The 17,023-nt window shown below is 46.0% G+C and overlaps 1 protein-coding gene across 1 annotated transcript in view; it reads right to left on the bottom strand.

Annotated features, from left to right (window-relative positions):
- Positions 1 to 6,852, bottom strand: part of TLL1 (tolloid like 1) — a 141,158-nt gene extending 134,306 nt beyond the window's left edge. The window contains exon 1 of the mRNA XM_069786523.1: positions 5,572 to 6,852. Within this exon, the coding sequence (XP_069642624.1) occupies positions 5,572 to 5,728 (157 nt within the window). The 5' untranslated portion in view covers positions 5,729 to 6,852. The remainder of the gene's footprint in view (positions 1 to 5,571) is intronic.
- Positions 6,853 to 17,023: the final 10,171 nt, after the last annotated feature.

The following is a 17,023-nucleotide window of genomic DNA, read 5'->3' as shown; positions in this document are numbered from 1 at the left end:
TAATCTCAGTGAAGCCAAGGAGAAAGAGAACTTTATGTTCACACAAACTTCTTTCAAAGTTGTTGAGATACGACATTAAAGGGCATCACAGATAAATAATGGTGGAGAATTCTGAAAAAAGAAATATGACTGAAAAATTAAATTTTTCAGTAGTCTGATTTACCCTATAAGGTTATCCACAGCAGGATGGAGGCCATTTGGGACCGACTATTCAGAAAAGCTTGTTTCTGTTTCAGCTGCCTACACTATGCATTTACTACATGAATAGTCACAGTTCTGTCAATCTGGCAAGTGATATTAGCAGTACAACCTCTATATTAGTACAAACTGCACAATATACCTTTCAGAATTTACTGCATGACTGAAATATAAAGATGAAAGATCTCAGTTATCTAAATCATGCAACAAATTCAAAATGTATAATCAGAGGTTTTAAGAATGTTCTTGTTACCAGACTGCACAATTAGCATGCTTACAGCTGAAAACACATGTCCTGGAATACAAGACACAAACTAAAAAAACCCAACCTAGCAGTATAGAAGGCTGCTGCTATAACATCAACAAACAAAAGTTAGACTGCAGTTACAGACGACACCGTATAATAATTATACTTAATGTTTACCATCAACTTTTCATGTTCAGATACTTTACAAATAAAATACATAACCAGGTTTCACACCTGAGTGAGGTGAGAAATACTAATATCTCTGTTACGGACAAACCAAACTTTTCTTATTATTATTTATAAAGGTGCAAAGAAACCAAATGTGTTCCTTAGATTCTCACAGGAGTGAGAAATGGACACAATGAGGAGAGGATTTCTTACTTTTCTCTTATTCTCAAGCAGGCACACATACATACAGAATTTGTTCTTAGACAAACAACAGCATGCTAACCAACTCCCAAGTGATGAAGCTGTAAATCTAATTGTTTGTCTTTATTTATTTTTTCTTTTACATTTGTATATAGCTTTACTGGGAAAAAAATAAAAAGCTTCTGTTCCAAGGCAAACAACTCGTGCATAATTTGAAAGAAAAAAAAAATCCCAATTAAGTGTTTTGTGTAAAAAAAAAAAAAAAAAATCCAAACTAACTACAGTGAGAATATAAAAGTTTCAATGAAGTGTTCCTTGGGAGAAGTCTCCCTTGGGAAAAGTTTCTCCAGTGCAAGACGGAATTCAGCTTAGAGCCTATTCCCCAAACCTTTAGCATTTTTTTTTAGGAAGTGAAATACCTCACAGAAGAAATGCTAGAAGAGATTTATCTGAGGACAGCCAGCTGCCCAGAGGCTGAAACAGTTCTCAGTGATGTGGATATGTAACAAAACTAAGACTTGTTGCCTAATCTTCTATAGTTCACAGTGTTGAATTGGAAGATCACACCAGCATGTATGTGTGTGTCTTTTTTGTTTGTTTGTTTTAAGGAAACAAAACAAAAGCCTTCAAAAAAACCTTTAATGTCAACTAAGTGCAGACTATGACCAAGTATTACAGAATGGGAAATGCTTTTCCTACGCATCCCACTCTGTATGTTTCTCAACAGATATCCTTAATACATTATAAGCTGTGGCAACAATGGGAAAAAAAAAAATCTTTGGGAATCCACAGATAAATGTAGATGCACGCTACGATCTGAAAAGCTTGACAGTGTCCATTTAAATCTAACTAAGCATTTTATTTTTTGGAGTAATACCTGATTTATAGAAATCATGATCTATTTTCTTAGATTCTTTAAAGCCTGACATTGCAATGAGTATGGCATTCCCAGTTTCACATCTTCTGGCAACTTAGACCCTGAAGATGAACACCTTACACTTGAACTTCACAATGGTAAACACTGCGGGCAATATCCTGCAGCGAAGCACGAGGAAATATCTGAGACATCAGAAGCACAGAAACTGTGTTACATCACATCCCGCTGTTACGGCATGCCAGGATACTTGTTACAAGGAGAAGTAGCATGACCCAAAATTCGTACATAGGTTAAAGGTCTGCAGACAAACACACAGGAAACCACGCAGCTCATCAAGTTCTTCTGCACAATGTCAATAGCTTCCTTACCAACACTCGTCTCCTCAACACCGTCACAACACTTCTCCAGGCTTTTCTCTTCCCTGGAGCCCTTACTCCAGGGCTCTCAAGGTGCTGGCTTCACTGCCAAGACTGAACTTTGGGGCTGTTGCATAAAACAGCTGCTGTTTTAGATGCCATTGGGAACGTCATTTCCAGAAACATTTCCTAACCCTACTATGCATCTGTCAGACTGCTGTTACCTGTAGATTTTTCACAAAGCTGGAAACACTGTAAGAAAATGTACTTTTCAGCCTCTATAGCATCCTGCACTACACTGCTTCTGGGAACTTCAAGTCAGAGGAACAGGGTGATTCCTGCCGGGGCCGCGGAGCGGAGCGAGGCGGCCGGTCCAGCCCACACTCACTAAATTGATGCCTTCCTTATGAAAATGTTAAAATACACACAGAATACCCATAAATAATCCCACAGAATACCTATGAATAACACCTCAGGGGCTGTCGCTTTCTGTTTCTGGTAAATTTCTCCAGCTCTTCCACAAAAGGGAAAAACAGGGAAAAAGGGACCTACTAAAAGAAGATTGATTCAACAGAGTTAGGACTTTATCTATAAAGAGTTATCTATATAGAATTGTAACTATATCTAACTATAGATCTGAGGCCTTGTGTACTGTGCTTTCTGTCACAAGATCACAAAGGGTTTTTTCATGTGGTCTATGGAATTAAAACTAAGCAGCGAACACTACTCCCTGAAGAAAAACAGAATGCAAACAACTTTTAAAATACAGGTGAATCCACCTTGCATCAGCATATTTGGGGCATCTTAGTTGTGGTTGGTTTCAAAGCATTTTATTTGCTCACAAATTGTGGTAGGACAAATTATTCTAGCACACCTGTAAAATCTGCATGGAGCTCACAAGAGTTTTTGAAGTATGTCACTAGGTAAAACCCTAACTGACTTTGGGCATTCCCCTATCTGGCTGAGTTGCAGAAATTCACTTATATCTGGGACCTAACTGTTACCAGCCTGAAGAGTTAAAAAAAAGAGCACTTTTACAGCTTCAGCTGTAGGCCCTCGAGATGCAGTAAAAGCAGGTGTTAATTATATCTAAGATACAAAGTTTGCACACACTGAACACAATCTTCAGCAAGGATTATCTCGTTTTATCCTGTTATCTCGCGCATAGAGCGACCACACAAATTTGAGTGTGAACAACTCACACCCCTGAGTGTGAAGCCCAGCTTTGTCCTTCTTTAGGGCCTCACTGTGGAAACCATCCTAATGGCAGATATTGGTAAAATTACTCATGGGAGTCCAAAATCCACCCCAGATGGTAAGACCTGACCTAGGGAGAACACACATTTGGCTTATGCTCTTAAAAGAGGCTGAGCACCCATTACGCCCATCACCTTTGATCAGGTATCAGTAATTCACTGGCTAAGATTAATAGAGCCTTTAGGGAAGGTTTAGCAGGAAAATTAACTGGGAAATACTGTTGGAGGATCAGTTTCATTAACATATAGAACTTCTAATTTTTGTTAGAAATCATTGGTACGTGGTACAAACCCAGTGTGCAGCAGTGACATACATTTTCATTTCTGAAGAACTACTATACGCTAAAAAAAAAAGTGAGTGGGCTATTTGCTGAAGAGAAAACCTCAAAGTGATTGCTTTTAAGACTAACGGGAACTACACACAAGTAACTCTTCATGCATCTACTTGTCTCTCATCACAGTAGCATCTAAGTGCCTTGGGAAGAAGCAGCAGCAGCAAGAACTTCTATAAAACATTTCAACGGGCCAAACTTTCCAAACAAATGTTTCTTTCTCCAAACAAAACAAAACGATGGCGGAGAATTGTCAACGCTGATCATATCGCACAGTCTTTTACTGTTGTCTTTCTCTCATGCATGACCTTAAAACACTTAGCATCATGAATTATAATTTTTAATTATTCCCACTATGAAACAAGAAGTACTAAAAAAATCCCGCAGCAAACAGAGTAAATACACGTTTCTCATTATATGAAAGGATGCACATGAATGTTCCTAAAGAATTACGGACCAGAAGAAAAGCATTCGAGTTAATGATGGCCAGTTACTTAGATATATATTTGTGAGTGCTAATTGGGAAGAAGTAACATTTTGTTTGCAGTTGTTTCTGCTCTTTTTGAACTTGAGCATTCCTCAGTTGTAAGCAAGTAAGACCTAACGATTCACACTTAGGAACAAAATATTTTTGTGATTAGAAAAACATAGTGTCTGCATATTTGGCATATACGTTCACCGCATTCTCCTCAATAAATTAAACAAAACCACACAGACATAGCGAACACAACCTTTGGCTGAACTAGTTTTCAGAATATAAAATAACTAATTAATGCAAAAGAGGCTGCTGGAAAACTTGAGCGCTTATTTAACAATAGAGCTGTTGAGAATGGACCACCACTGTTGTTCGTAACGCTTGGGGGGGGGGCATCATCGAGATACACTTGTCTACTGAAATATCAGTGAACCCGGTTCCTGAGGTCAGTTCTGGTTGCTGATAACTTTAATGGATGAAGAATTGTACCTGGCATTAAGGAGGCTGAAGTCCTAAATCAGTTAAGATAAACGTTCTAGAAAAGCCCTCACTCGCCCTGCGAATAACTCAACTCTTCCCACGCAGCTTTCGGAACGGGCTCGGTCAGGCACCGAGCGGGCGGGGGGCACGGCAGCGGCCCCACGGCACACGCCGCGGGAGACCCAACCGCACCACCAACTAGCCGGCTTATGAGATAGGCACGCGTGGGCTCGCAGGGCTGAAAGCCCAGCAGCTAGTTAGCCCCCCGCGCCTCGCCCCCCTCCCCCGCTCGGCCCGCGCACTTATCGCATACATATTCATAGGGCGGCCGGCGACCAGGGCCCGCCCCGGGTCCGCCCCGGTCGGCCCCATCCGAGGGGGTGCCCGGCCGGGGGCGGCAGGTTGAGATGGAGGACGGCGAGAGGGAGCCCGCGGGAGGCGGCACCCGCTCCCGCCGCGGGGGCGGGCAGGGCCCCGCCAGGAGCCGCCGCCGCCCTCCGGCGCCGGGCCCGGCCCGGCCGCTCCGCGCTCCCGGCTGGTGCCGCGGGGCACGGTCCCGCCTCGAAAGCCCTGAGCCCCGCCGAAATGCCCTCTGCAACTTCCGCGGCCCCGGCGGCGGCGTGCCGGCCGCGGGGAGCCGGTCCGGCGCGCCGCCGCCGCGGAGCGGAGCGGAGCGAGGCGGCCGGTCCAGCCCAGCCCGGCCCGGCCCTGCCCGGCCCGGCCCGGCCCGCCGCCGCGCCCCTCTCCCACCTACGCCGGAGGCGCTCGGGAAGCCGTCCCGGCCAGGCGGACCGCGGGTGCCTTCCCCAGGTGAGGGAGCCGGGCGCAGAGGGCTCCGGCTCCGCCGGGCGCTGCTGCCCGGGGAGGGAGCAGGTGAGCCCGGGACTGCTCCCCTCACGCACCCCGCCGTAAATACGGCCGAGACAAAGTCACCATCTGGGGAGGGGGTGGGGGGCTGCGTTAGACGGGGAAGTCACTTACCGGCTTTGCAAGGATCCTTATAATCTATCGCCTCAGCTTTATCCTCTTCAGTGAAATCGTAAGTGTAGTCATAGTCAAGGCCAGAGCAGGAGGAAGGCTTCCCACAGACAGTCCACCCGGCCAGCCACAGTGCCATCCTCCAGCAAAGCATTTTCATCCTCCCTCGGGCAGAGAGGTGGTGGGCAGGGAGCAGATGAATTAGGCGGCCGGTTCAGCTGTCCACGCCGGCTTGGGGAGGGAGGGTAAGGGATGGAGGAACCACAGGTTTGGGGGGGCTTGGGGGTTGGTTTTTGTTGGTTTGGGGGTTGGGTTTTTTTTTTCCTTCTCCACCTGGAGGCTCTTCCGAGGGACGGTGCTCCCTAGGTAGCCCCAGTCAGAGGGGTGCAACACCGCGTGAGGAGCATGAGCGCCGCTGCCCCTCCTGCCCCCAGCCCGCCACCTCGCCGGGGAGAAGTCGCTGGGTGTGTGGGTGGGCGCAGGGGGTGGACTCAGGCCGGGAGATCCTGTCTGTCAGGGCGTCCCCTCGCCTCTGTCAAACGCCAGCCAAACTTCCCGCGGAGGAGGAGGAGGAGGCGGCGGTGGCGGCCGCTGCCCGCGTCCCGCTCCGCGCCCGGCCCGCGCCCCGCTGCGCGCCCGCCGCCCGCCGCGCCGCCGACCCCGGTCCCGCTGCTGCTGCCGCCAGAAGATGGATCCGGGCTGCACATCAGCAAACTACCACGGGGAGAGAGGGAAAAGAGAAAGAAAGAGGGAAAGAAGGAAGGAAAGAAAAGGGAGCGGGGGGGTGGGGTGCACCAGAGCAAGCCGCGGAGCCCTAGTGATGGGAGGCAGCAGCTACGCTGGAGGGAGCAAAGTGTCAGAGCTTCCCCCCCTCCGCACAAACACTTACTCTAAGCTCTGTCTCTGGTCTGTCCCCCCCCCCTCCTCCGTCCCCCTTTAACTTACGAAAACCTTACAGGCAACTAACACACAGTCGTCAGCATCCTGCTTACTTATTCATACAGTCAGGGTCAGGATCCGGGCTGCTTCTGATCTGCTCCCTTGATAGTCTTATGGAAACACACGCGCATTCACTATATGCCTCTATCTCCATATAGCTTTCTCTCTAGATAAGCAGTGCATGGCATTTAAACAACAACAACAAAAGAATCGAGATCAGATAAAACAATGCACGGATCGGCACCCGGCAGCCAGAAAAGCTCGAGAGAATGGGTGATGAGGAGGACGGTGAGAAGAATTAACTGCAATTTAGGAGACGGGAAAATAAATCAGTGACTCTGTATTTCTCCCTCTGCTGCGGCTGCTTTGCAGTGTTAGCCCCGTGAGCTGACGGGTGGGGGTTAAGGAGCGAGGGGGAGGGGGAAAGAGAAAAGTTTAAGCGTCCATAGTTTGTTTAAAACAGAGGAAGGCAATATAAAAGGTCCATTGGTCTCCAGAAGTTCAGCCAAGCAGCTGCGAACCGGTTCCAAAATGAAAGTAAGCACAAACAAACAGAAAAAAAAAATTAATCAAGGCAAACAAAAAGTAAAATTGCAGCAGGCAGCAGCAGCGCTGAGATCCTGCAGTCGGGCTTTCCTGTTCTCACGTGGATCTCCAGGAAAGTGGTGGAGGTTTATTTTCCAAGCGAAGTTTCCGCGGGAGCCGCCGCCCCGCTCCGCGGTATCCTGCTTCGCCCCGCCGCGCTTCAGCGCCGAGGCGCCCCGAGCCGCTGCCGGCTGCGCGGGGCCGGGTTTTGTTTTAAAGCCCGAGAAGGGATCGGCGCGCAAAGCCTCATTTCAGCCGATCAACCTGGAGAGGGAGGGAGGGAGGGAGGGAAGGGGGAGGAGGGAGGAGGGGTGGAGATACGTGCTGCTGGAATAAAATAAGATCAAGCGGAAAAAAAAATTATATATATAAATATATATAGGTAACTAAAGATCTCCCTCCCTCCCTCCCAGCCTGCCTGCCTTCCTGCCTGCCTCCTCCCCTCCCCCGAGACGGGCAGCTCCGATCCTGCAGAACCGCCTGAAACTGTTTCAGACCAAGGTGAGACTTTTCCGTAGCAAACTCTCCTCCTCCTCCTCCTCCTTTTACGAGTTTCCATGGAAAAGGGCGGGGGGGGGGACGAGGGGTGGGTAAGGGGGAGTTTCCCCTGCTGCCATTTCGCCGGGGTGTCACATTTAACACGGACTTTTGAAAGGGCTGCCGCGAAGAAGCGCCTGCGTCTTTCTCTCACGTCCGAGCCCGCACAGGCTGGCTCTCTACGCACCACTTCCCGCTCGCCTTCCCCCTGTCGCAGGGGTGGAAATCCGGAGATAGTCCCTTCCCCGGGGGCTGTGCCGGGAGCGCAGGCAGAGCCGGCGGCGCGGCGCGCCCCTCACCGCTGCCTCGGGGCGCAGCGCCTCCCGGGCAGCCGCCCTCCGCGGGCGCGGGCCCTCCGCGCCGCCCCAGGTGCCGGCACCGGCGCCGGCACCGGCACCGGCACCGGCACCCGGGCAGCGCCGGCGGGGGCGCGGTGAAAGGCAGTTACGCAAACTCCGGGTAGGCACAGCCTGCTACCGCCGCTGTCGAGGGGGTAAGGCACAGCTTGCTGCCGCCGCTGTCGAGGCCGAGCTGCTCCCAGAACCGCGGCGGGCGTGGAGGAAAGGCGAGACAAAAAGCGTACCGCCTGCCCGGAGTCGGTCCGTCTGCCCCTGCCCTCCTGCGAATGAAGGGTTAGCGTTGCTATAGATAGGTACTCTCAGCAGTTCATACCATTAAAACTAGAAAGGTCGGTTAAGACAGAGCTAATAACAGCTTAATAACAGAGCATATTAAGGAGTCTAGCACCGAGTAACGTCAGTGTCTTTGAAGCATCCGTGCGTTGGGCTTCCTGACATTTCTGGCGTCCGGGTTGTGCCCGCATTACTCCCAACTCCATCTTGTTGCTCCGAAGTTGAAAGCCAAGGAACGAGTGGCTGCCACGGAAAGGCTGTAGCCTTCAGTAAGGAATAACTGTTCTGTCCCAGCAGGTCAGTTTGCTGGGTGGCACAAGGCCTGCAAAAAGCACCACGTGCCAGATCACAGAAAAGCCTGAGCAACTTGTGGCCTGTTCCCTTCCCCTCGTCCTCAATGTAATTTCTGTGACCAGCTATCCCAGGCGCTTGGAACTGACTCCCAAGGAAGTTAGCAGAGACCCTTCCTGTCAATCCATCAGAGCAGCGTCGGGGCTGATGGCTACCTTTGCTTGCACAGCATCACGGTGTGATGGGCTGTGTTTTGCTAAAGAAACCAGTTTGATCCCAGCTGAAATCTAGTTTCTGGGGTTTTTTTTATGTCCACAAAGAGATAGTTTATCTTACAGTGCCATTAATTACATGCTCGTTTCACATACTGGACCTCCCTAACCTGGTTTTGTTATTCTGCTCGGTCTCGTTTCATACATGCACACCTTTAAAAAGTTAATTTTCTTTCCTGCGCCTATGCACCTCCACCCCAAGAAGAAATGACCTCTGTCTAACAAGCACACGTGTTTGTCAATAGAGCTTTAGAAACGCACCGACTCTGCTGATTGCTTTAGAGCCCCAGAAGAGGAATGTACAACATGCGATCCTTCACACGCCAGTCTCCCCAGCCAGGAGATTATTAGTCTCTCTCCAGCGGGAGATTAACTCTCCCAGCAAGGTAGGCGCTGACGTCACCCCCAGCCTCCAGCCGGCAATCTGCCCCCGACCTCAGCATCACCAGCACTAGCAGAGCAGCACCAAACCGCTCGCAGCCTCGAGGACAGCTGGCCTTGCAGAGCCCTGACTAAGACAGGAAACAAACTCAGAAACGCTAGATGGGAATCATGCAGAAATCCGGGCACGTAAGTGCTGTTAACAAATAAATGTGTGTATAGGTCAGGGTAAAAGCTGTTTTCTGCTTGTAATCCAGAGCAGCCACACGTTAGAATTACTGCTTAAAATAAGCGTTGCAGCTCTGCAGAAACTATTCTGTATTGCTTAGGTATTAATATTCCCATCAGTCACATTAGTAAAAACCTTTCCTCATATGAAGAGAAATTTTTTCCTAGTAACCAAACCGGTTGACTTTCTTTTCTAAAAAAAAATAAAGTTTTTCCCCAAGTAACCTGTTAAATATTCAATCTAGCTTCTTTCATGATGCAAAATTTTGAAACATTTTAAGTACAAAATATATTTTTCTTATTGCACATTCATGTCTACCATTCCAAAAAGCTCACAACTCTGATAATCCATCTGACAACACAGTCAATCAAAAATCCATCCTACGGCCGTTTCCAAAGAAACGAACACATAGCCAGGAAGACAGAATGCTTAAGCTGGAAGGAAACCAACCAAAGGAACACAACAACGGCAACACCAAAACTCCAAGCATTTTCCCTTTTCCTTTAAATTTCCTCATTTGGAGGTACGTTACAGGGACACAGATAATGGTAAATGCAGTTATGTTAAACGTGGTGGTGATCTTTTTATAGGTTTTTTTTAATCCAGAAAGCTGGAGGCTTTTCTGCTCTTCCCACACAAAAGAACTTTAAAAAAAGGACAAGCATGCAAGAAAGACAGACACAATCACAGAACTAAAAAAATACATCTGAAACATCGTTGCTTACACCTCCTCCTCATTCTTTGGCTATCTGTCTCCTGCTTAGGCCTCCATCTCGTGTGGAGTTTTAGGTGGGTGGACACAATGGGCTTATTCACAAACATCAAGCTCAGCACATGCCTGAGGCTTTGAAGACTGAAGACCATGGCTGGTCAGGTCCTTGAGACTGGGAGTCGTGGGATTTCTCAGGAGGCTAACACAGTGAAGTTCAGTGGGAGCTGGTTACCTTCCCGCTTTTATCTCCCGATAAAGCCATTCCTTGTCTCTGAGGCACCTAGAGCACTTCTGAAACGGCTGAAACTATGTTAAAATAGTTCCCGATTCCCCAAATTGTTATTGCGTAGGGAAATACTGAAGCTGAAAGTCCATTGTGGCAAACAGACTGTCTACAGTAACAAACAGGCATATACACAATCATAGATATATACTGAGTACACTCTATAAACTAAAATTAAACTTTTGACGTTAAGATCACGAGTGCCTGATTTTTAACAGCAGTGAGGTCACCTGTGAAACTTTATTTCTCCATTCTCTCCCATATCTACTCATGTATTGTTAAAGTTGTTCATTGCATGTTCACATACTTTTTTTTTCTACAGACCTCTGTGCTTAATTAACAAGAAGCCCGTCGATGCTGCGTTTTCTGCTTTATTTTTGAAAACATGCCCCATGCTTTATTCATTACACACTTATTCAGATCCTACTCTGCATACAGAGTTATTAATTTCCTCATGGGCTTTTTATGGAGCTTGTTGCTACAGTATTCATGTGCTTCAGAAATACTAATTAGTTTAGTTTCATAATACACCCCTCAGATGAGGGGATATTGTGACAGGATATGAATATTACACATGGGAAAGAGTTATAGATTGCCTGTTTTGATATCTTGTAGACCTGTCAGGACTTGGCACTACAGAAAACCTTATTTCTTCAAGGCCTGGTTCCCACTGGTTTCAGATGCAGTAATTTTACTCACTGAGTGTCCAGAACTACTTCTAATCAAACCCTGGAGTTTTCAGGCATCTGAAAATGACAATAATTAGCAAAAAGGATAATTTAAAAGCCTTGAACCAGCTTTATCAAGGAACTCTGTGGCAGAGGCAAGGGCTAAGACTCAAGTATCAAGCCGTTCAGCTCTCAGAAGACTTTAGACAGCATTTCGCTTCCCACAATTCTTTTTCTTCAATACTTCCTTCCCACTAATGACCAGTGGAATAGAATAAATAGAATAAACATGACCAGACTCCTGCCAGCAACAGCCCCATCATTGATGACACCCACATAATTCATCCACCACTGAATCTTCTGCTCCTCCATGCAGTACCTGTTAGCAGGTAGTCCCATGTTTGGCCCAGCATTTGAAAAGACGTGTCTCTCTTCACCACTGGATTTCACAGTTATTACTGGCAGAAGAGGGACAGCGAATCTTGGGATCCCTTCCAAGCTCTGGGAGAGGGTGTTTTTTAATAGCACACTCCCATCTGCTTGCTTCCCATGTCCATGTTTTGCCTTATCTTGGCTTGTTATTTCTAACCTGTCTTCATTCTCTCTTCAGTCTTGGCTGTTCATCCCAGTTTTGTTTTTCTTATTTAGCTAATGCTAGTGTTTGATTCTCATCCCAGTTCCAGCTGTCCTAGTTGCACTTTTCTTTAATCTTATTCTGGGACTCCTCACTCTCAGATTCCTCTTCAGCTGTGCAGGGTTGGGGTTTTTTGTTGTTTTATTTTCACTACCATTATCTAGTTGATCCTTTTCTTATGCCTGATTTAACTTCTAGTTATGTTGGCATTCACCTTCCTTGCCTGTTCTTTACTCCAGGTATGCACCAAGAAGTTGGTCTTGCTCCTTGACCTTATTTCCCAGTTACAGAGCTATCCTAGCTCCAACCCTTACATTGCTGTTCAGGCAGTTTTGTTTGTCTGCAACCCTCCATCTACCTCTTTTCTTTCACTCTGTTACTCCTCAGGCCCAGTTTCCTCATGCAAACAATTTCATTGTCCCAAAAATACATCCACTGTTCCCATTGCTGATTTCTCCTAATCACATCCCACATTCTTTCTCGGGAGCTTTGTGCCAACTTTACCACGCTGGAAGATCAGTTCTTCTTCTCCATCTATTCAAGTCAGACAGCCTTACCCGCCTCATCCCATAGGTACAGCTGAGATGCATTAAGCATGTGAAATCATCACTTCTTCTCAGTGAAGTTCCAGATCCAAGCAAGGCACAGCTCAAAATGATCACGTAAAATGTCACTGCAGGTGAGACACTCGGGTAAGAGAGCTGCTAAAACTGCATGCAATCAAGGCTGACTGTAGTGATAAGTTTTAAGTCCATAGTAAAGTTAAAAAGAAGAAAAAAAAAAGGATACATCCCTTGACGTAAGGGCTGATACTCTCCTCCTTTCTGTTCTGCTCAAGATTTAATGACATTTCATACAAGACTGAGCATACTGAAACCCTTCCAAAAATACTGCTATGATTTTTAATTGGGAGAAAACCCATAGATTTGCAAGTTTCATTTTCAAATACCTAGATAATTTAAGCTAATATTCTAAAAGAAAGGTTGAAGAACAAGAAATTAAAACTAAAGATCAGCTTGCAGCAGATACCTAGCATGCAAAACATCATACCAAATCTTTACATTAAGCAAAGGCATATAAGCAACTTAAACATCATCTATCAGCAGACAGTGTCAGGGAATTTTAATACTAGATACCCAACCAGACTCTGTTTATAACATCATGTGTGTTATGCCTACTCCATTTTTAATGCTCTAAAAACTGCAGAAGAGCATAAAACTCCATTGAGAACAAATACTGATGTTAAAACGAGTAATCAAGTAACAACAACAAAACCAGTGGTGCACTACTTAAATTAGAAACTGTTCTGTGTTTGCTCAGCACCCCTGATCCTCATCAAGCAATAAATCAATTTGCAGTAGCTGTGGACAGCTATTTAAACACAGGGCCAGAAGAGCTTAATTGTTAAAGCAACGTTCAAAGCTAGAAGGTATAGGAGGTTAGTATAGGAGGTCATATTAAATATTCACTTGTCTGAAACCAGCTGCATTCCAAGTACTAGCAGGCATCCTGCCCTCGTCTTAATTAAAAAACAAAGTCTATGAGCTTTGAGCTTAGCAGAGCTTAGCTTGCAGTTCTTCAGAAGATAGATAGAGACTGCCAGATGAAAAACTGACATCTAAATGTTTGCCAACTTCATTTTGTTTGGTTTACTTTATTGTCTACCATGCAAAAAAACAGCTAAAAGCTGTTTGTTTTGAAGTTTGTAGTTTATTTTTACAGGTTGGTAAAGTGTTCAGGATTCAATTCTCAACTTTGCAAGAGGCTGCTCCTTGTCAAGGTTGACAGCAAATGTGCGTTTGACTTGCGTAGGAGCTGAACAGGATCACTTATCAGTCATCATTCTAGACACTGGTAGCTAGTGAATATAGTTTCTTTGGCAATTATATGATAATGTAAGTTTAATAAACCATAACAATGATAGTACTACTCCTAGACCTGCTCACCCTTTCTCCAGGAAGAAATGTTGCTGCTAGACTGAGAAGTGACATTTTTTATTAAACTGACTAGGTATACAGGGTTAATCTTACCCTCCAGTATTCAGCATACTGTCACATAGCTGGGAGTCAGTGGCTGATTTTTGACAGAAGAAAGCCTCTAATGAGCCTGATCTTGAGTGACTGCTGAGCATTTTGATCTTCATTCCTAGAAGATGAAGCAGCTCAGCACCTTGCAGAACAGGATTCACTGTTTTGTGCCATATGCCCCTCAGATGAAAAACCTCTGGGTTAGTTTACATTGTAATTTATCACTTATGATCACTTAGGATAACCTCTCTGGCACTTACCACAGAAAACACGTAACACTGAGACTGGAGGTAAGGAATCAAAGCAAATAGAGGAACCCTGCCCTAATTGGGTTTTCTACATAGACACAACGTATTCTTCTAGCTCTGGATCACTGAAAATAAATAAGGCGTATCACCAACTCCCAGGAGGAAGAATACCAATTGTCTTACAGAAAGCGGCAAGAAACTATGATGCAAGCACTATCAATGACAGCAATATTGTCCTGTGGTTATTAGCCTTGTTTTATTTGTGGTAATATTTACATAAATTCTATACACAGCAGAGAACTGTTACCCCTTTCAACATTGTCTAACAGACATTTCATTAGTACAGGTAGTATCATTCCCACTTTTTTTTTTTTTTTTTTAACAGTGCAGCTATCTAAAAAATTCCTCATATACTTATGGTGGCTTAGCTAGTACCTTTTTCTAATCTTCAATGGCATAAGATCATAAATGTCTATGGCAAAACTAATTTAATTGCATTCACATTATCCATCTCTCTCCAAAATTATTTATACTGTGCTTATTATCAATTCTTCTTTACTACAATAGAACATTTTCCTAGACTATGCAGCATAAACTACTTTTAAAAGAAGACACTGGTGCACCATGCAACAATAATTAATAACCTCTGTCTGGAGGATTTGGGGATTATATTGTATTTTAAAGGTGGATGCTCTTTCACTTACTAAGGTGATAGTTTTGTGCAAACACCAATCAGCATTTGCTGTGAATGATACATATTTTACAGTAATTACACATTTATACAGAATTCAGTAGTTTTCCTTCAGCACAGTTAGAGCACTAATCCATTGCCATTCATTTTTTGCCCCCCCGAACTATACAATTTGCAATACTAGAGATGTCACAGATGACTGACTAGAGATAGTTACTGCCAATTGTGTGCACCTATGTGTGTACACACACACACACACTCACAATATAAAGGCCCCAAACTGAAGTCTGAGATCAAAACACTTCCAAAATTAAACCAGAATATGGAACCACCATTTACATAAAACTTTCAGCCTTCCAAGAAAACGGTGAAAGATGTCCCAGGCACCACTTACACATGCACAGTTCTGCATCGCATATAACACAGAGTCCAGCCTCACTGCAAAAGCACTATAGATTTACTTTCTGCATGTGCTGCTGATCTGAAAAGTCAGATTTGCTATACACACACTCCAGGCATCTAGGTTTGGGTTTCCCATGTGCTGGCAGGAGTGCCCTTTTCAGATTAGGCACCAAAGCCTTTACTTTATGAGTACGGGCTTAAAACATGGCACATACGAACAACTCAGAATCTTCAAGTATGGAGCATAAGAATCAAGGTGTATGTTTGTACTTGTGTTCATTATTATGTAGAACTGCCACAACAGGTAAGAGATTTTTTTTTAAGTATGTGTGTGCATGTGCATTTTATTTGTTAAAAAATTGCACTTACCATATAAAAACTGCACTTAATTCCCAACAACTAAAAAAACCCCTAACTCAGCCTATCATAAGCCAATTTGTATCTACGTGGATCCTCTTTTTCAGGAAGTGACATGAATAGTGGTTTGCAGGACAGACATTGCAGATAAATGCAACAAGACCTATTATCAAAATCCTTGTACTAGAAAAATTTGTGACATAAACCCCCAAATTTTGCACAAAATGCTAACAGTGAAAACAGTCAGAATCTTCCTGGTTTACGAGTTAACTGCACTGAAGCGATAGCTCATGACTTCTAAATGATTCAAGTAGTCTTCAATTAGTGAAAAGCTCTGCTACTACTACTCCTTCCTAAGCCTGTTTTCTTCTCTCAGTATGCGTACACAAATACACTGAGAGCCATTACTTTGTCACTCCACTTTCTTTAGAAAGCGATACTGTTATTTCAGTTGGTGTCAAATGTCGAACTATTTATTGAATACAATTTTTGTAATTTGCATATTTCAGTTGACTCGGAATAAGGCTGCTTGATATATTTGTAATGAGTTCCCTGCTGCTGTCCAAATTCCATTTACTTTAATGAACAGATCAGTTTGCCCGTTGTCTCCATCAGTAAATTTGGACCTTTTGTTGTTATTGCTTGTTACATTTCTTTCTCTAACTGCCATCCTCGCTGTCACCACAGTAACAGAGTATTTGTTTGTGTGGGAAATAAAGACGTAGGAACATGCCTGAGGTTTGGTTTAAAAAGCCGTGGCAAACTAGACGAGAACACTCCCTTCCGAAACCCAGCCTGTGATTATATTTTAGTATCAGAGCTTTCACAAGGAATATTGCTGATGCAGCCTACATTTCTAATGTAGTCCCTCAGACAGCGTAGACCTAATTAAGTTAATCGGGTAGGTTGCTAGAGAAGTGCCGGAACACCAGTAGCAGCTCAAGGACTTCGCTGTGGAAGACGAGACTAGTGCTTACGGATAAAACTTACTATTGACTCCCAGCAGTGAGCATTTAGCGAGCACCATACAGAAAACACCGCCTGGCCAAGTCTCCAGCGAGCATCCAGGTTAAGCCCGGCCACAGAAACAACCTCACCCGCACCGGCGGTAGGCCCTCCGTGCGGATTACCCGACACGGCTGTTTAACGACAACGACGGGACGCCGCCGCCGCCGCCGCCTTCCCAGGCTCGAGCCTCCTGTCCTCGGCAAACCTCCATTCCCAGCCAGCGGCCGGAGCCACCGGCAGAGAGGCCGGTTCGCGGCCCCACGGCGGCGGCGCTCGCGCCTTTCCCCGGGGATCGGGCTCGGCCCCGGCCCGCCCGCCGTGCCGCCGCAGGTGAGGCGCAGGGAGCTCGCCCGCCCCCCCCCCCCCGAGCGGGTCGCCATTTTTTGGCATCCTGCGACCCCTAGTGAGAGCCGGGGGCGGCCGGGCCGCAGCCGCCTCCCCCCGTCCCCGCCTCGGGGCCCGGGCCGGGCCGCGGCGCGGAGCCGGCCGCGGCGGCTGGCGCTGGGCACGGCGCGGACTGTTTCCAGGTCACGGGCGAAACCTGCCGCTGGGGGCTTCC

Source organism: Haliaeetus albicilla, chromosome 1 (genome assembly GCF_947461875.1).
Source record: "Haliaeetus albicilla chromosome 1, bHalAlb1.1, whole genome shotgun sequence".
NCBI classification, from domain to species: Eukaryota; Metazoa; Chordata; class Aves; order Accipitriformes; family Accipitridae; genus Haliaeetus; species Haliaeetus albicilla.
Note: the sequence above shows the minus strand (reverse complement) of the source record. Positions and strands in the feature narration are given on the sequence as shown.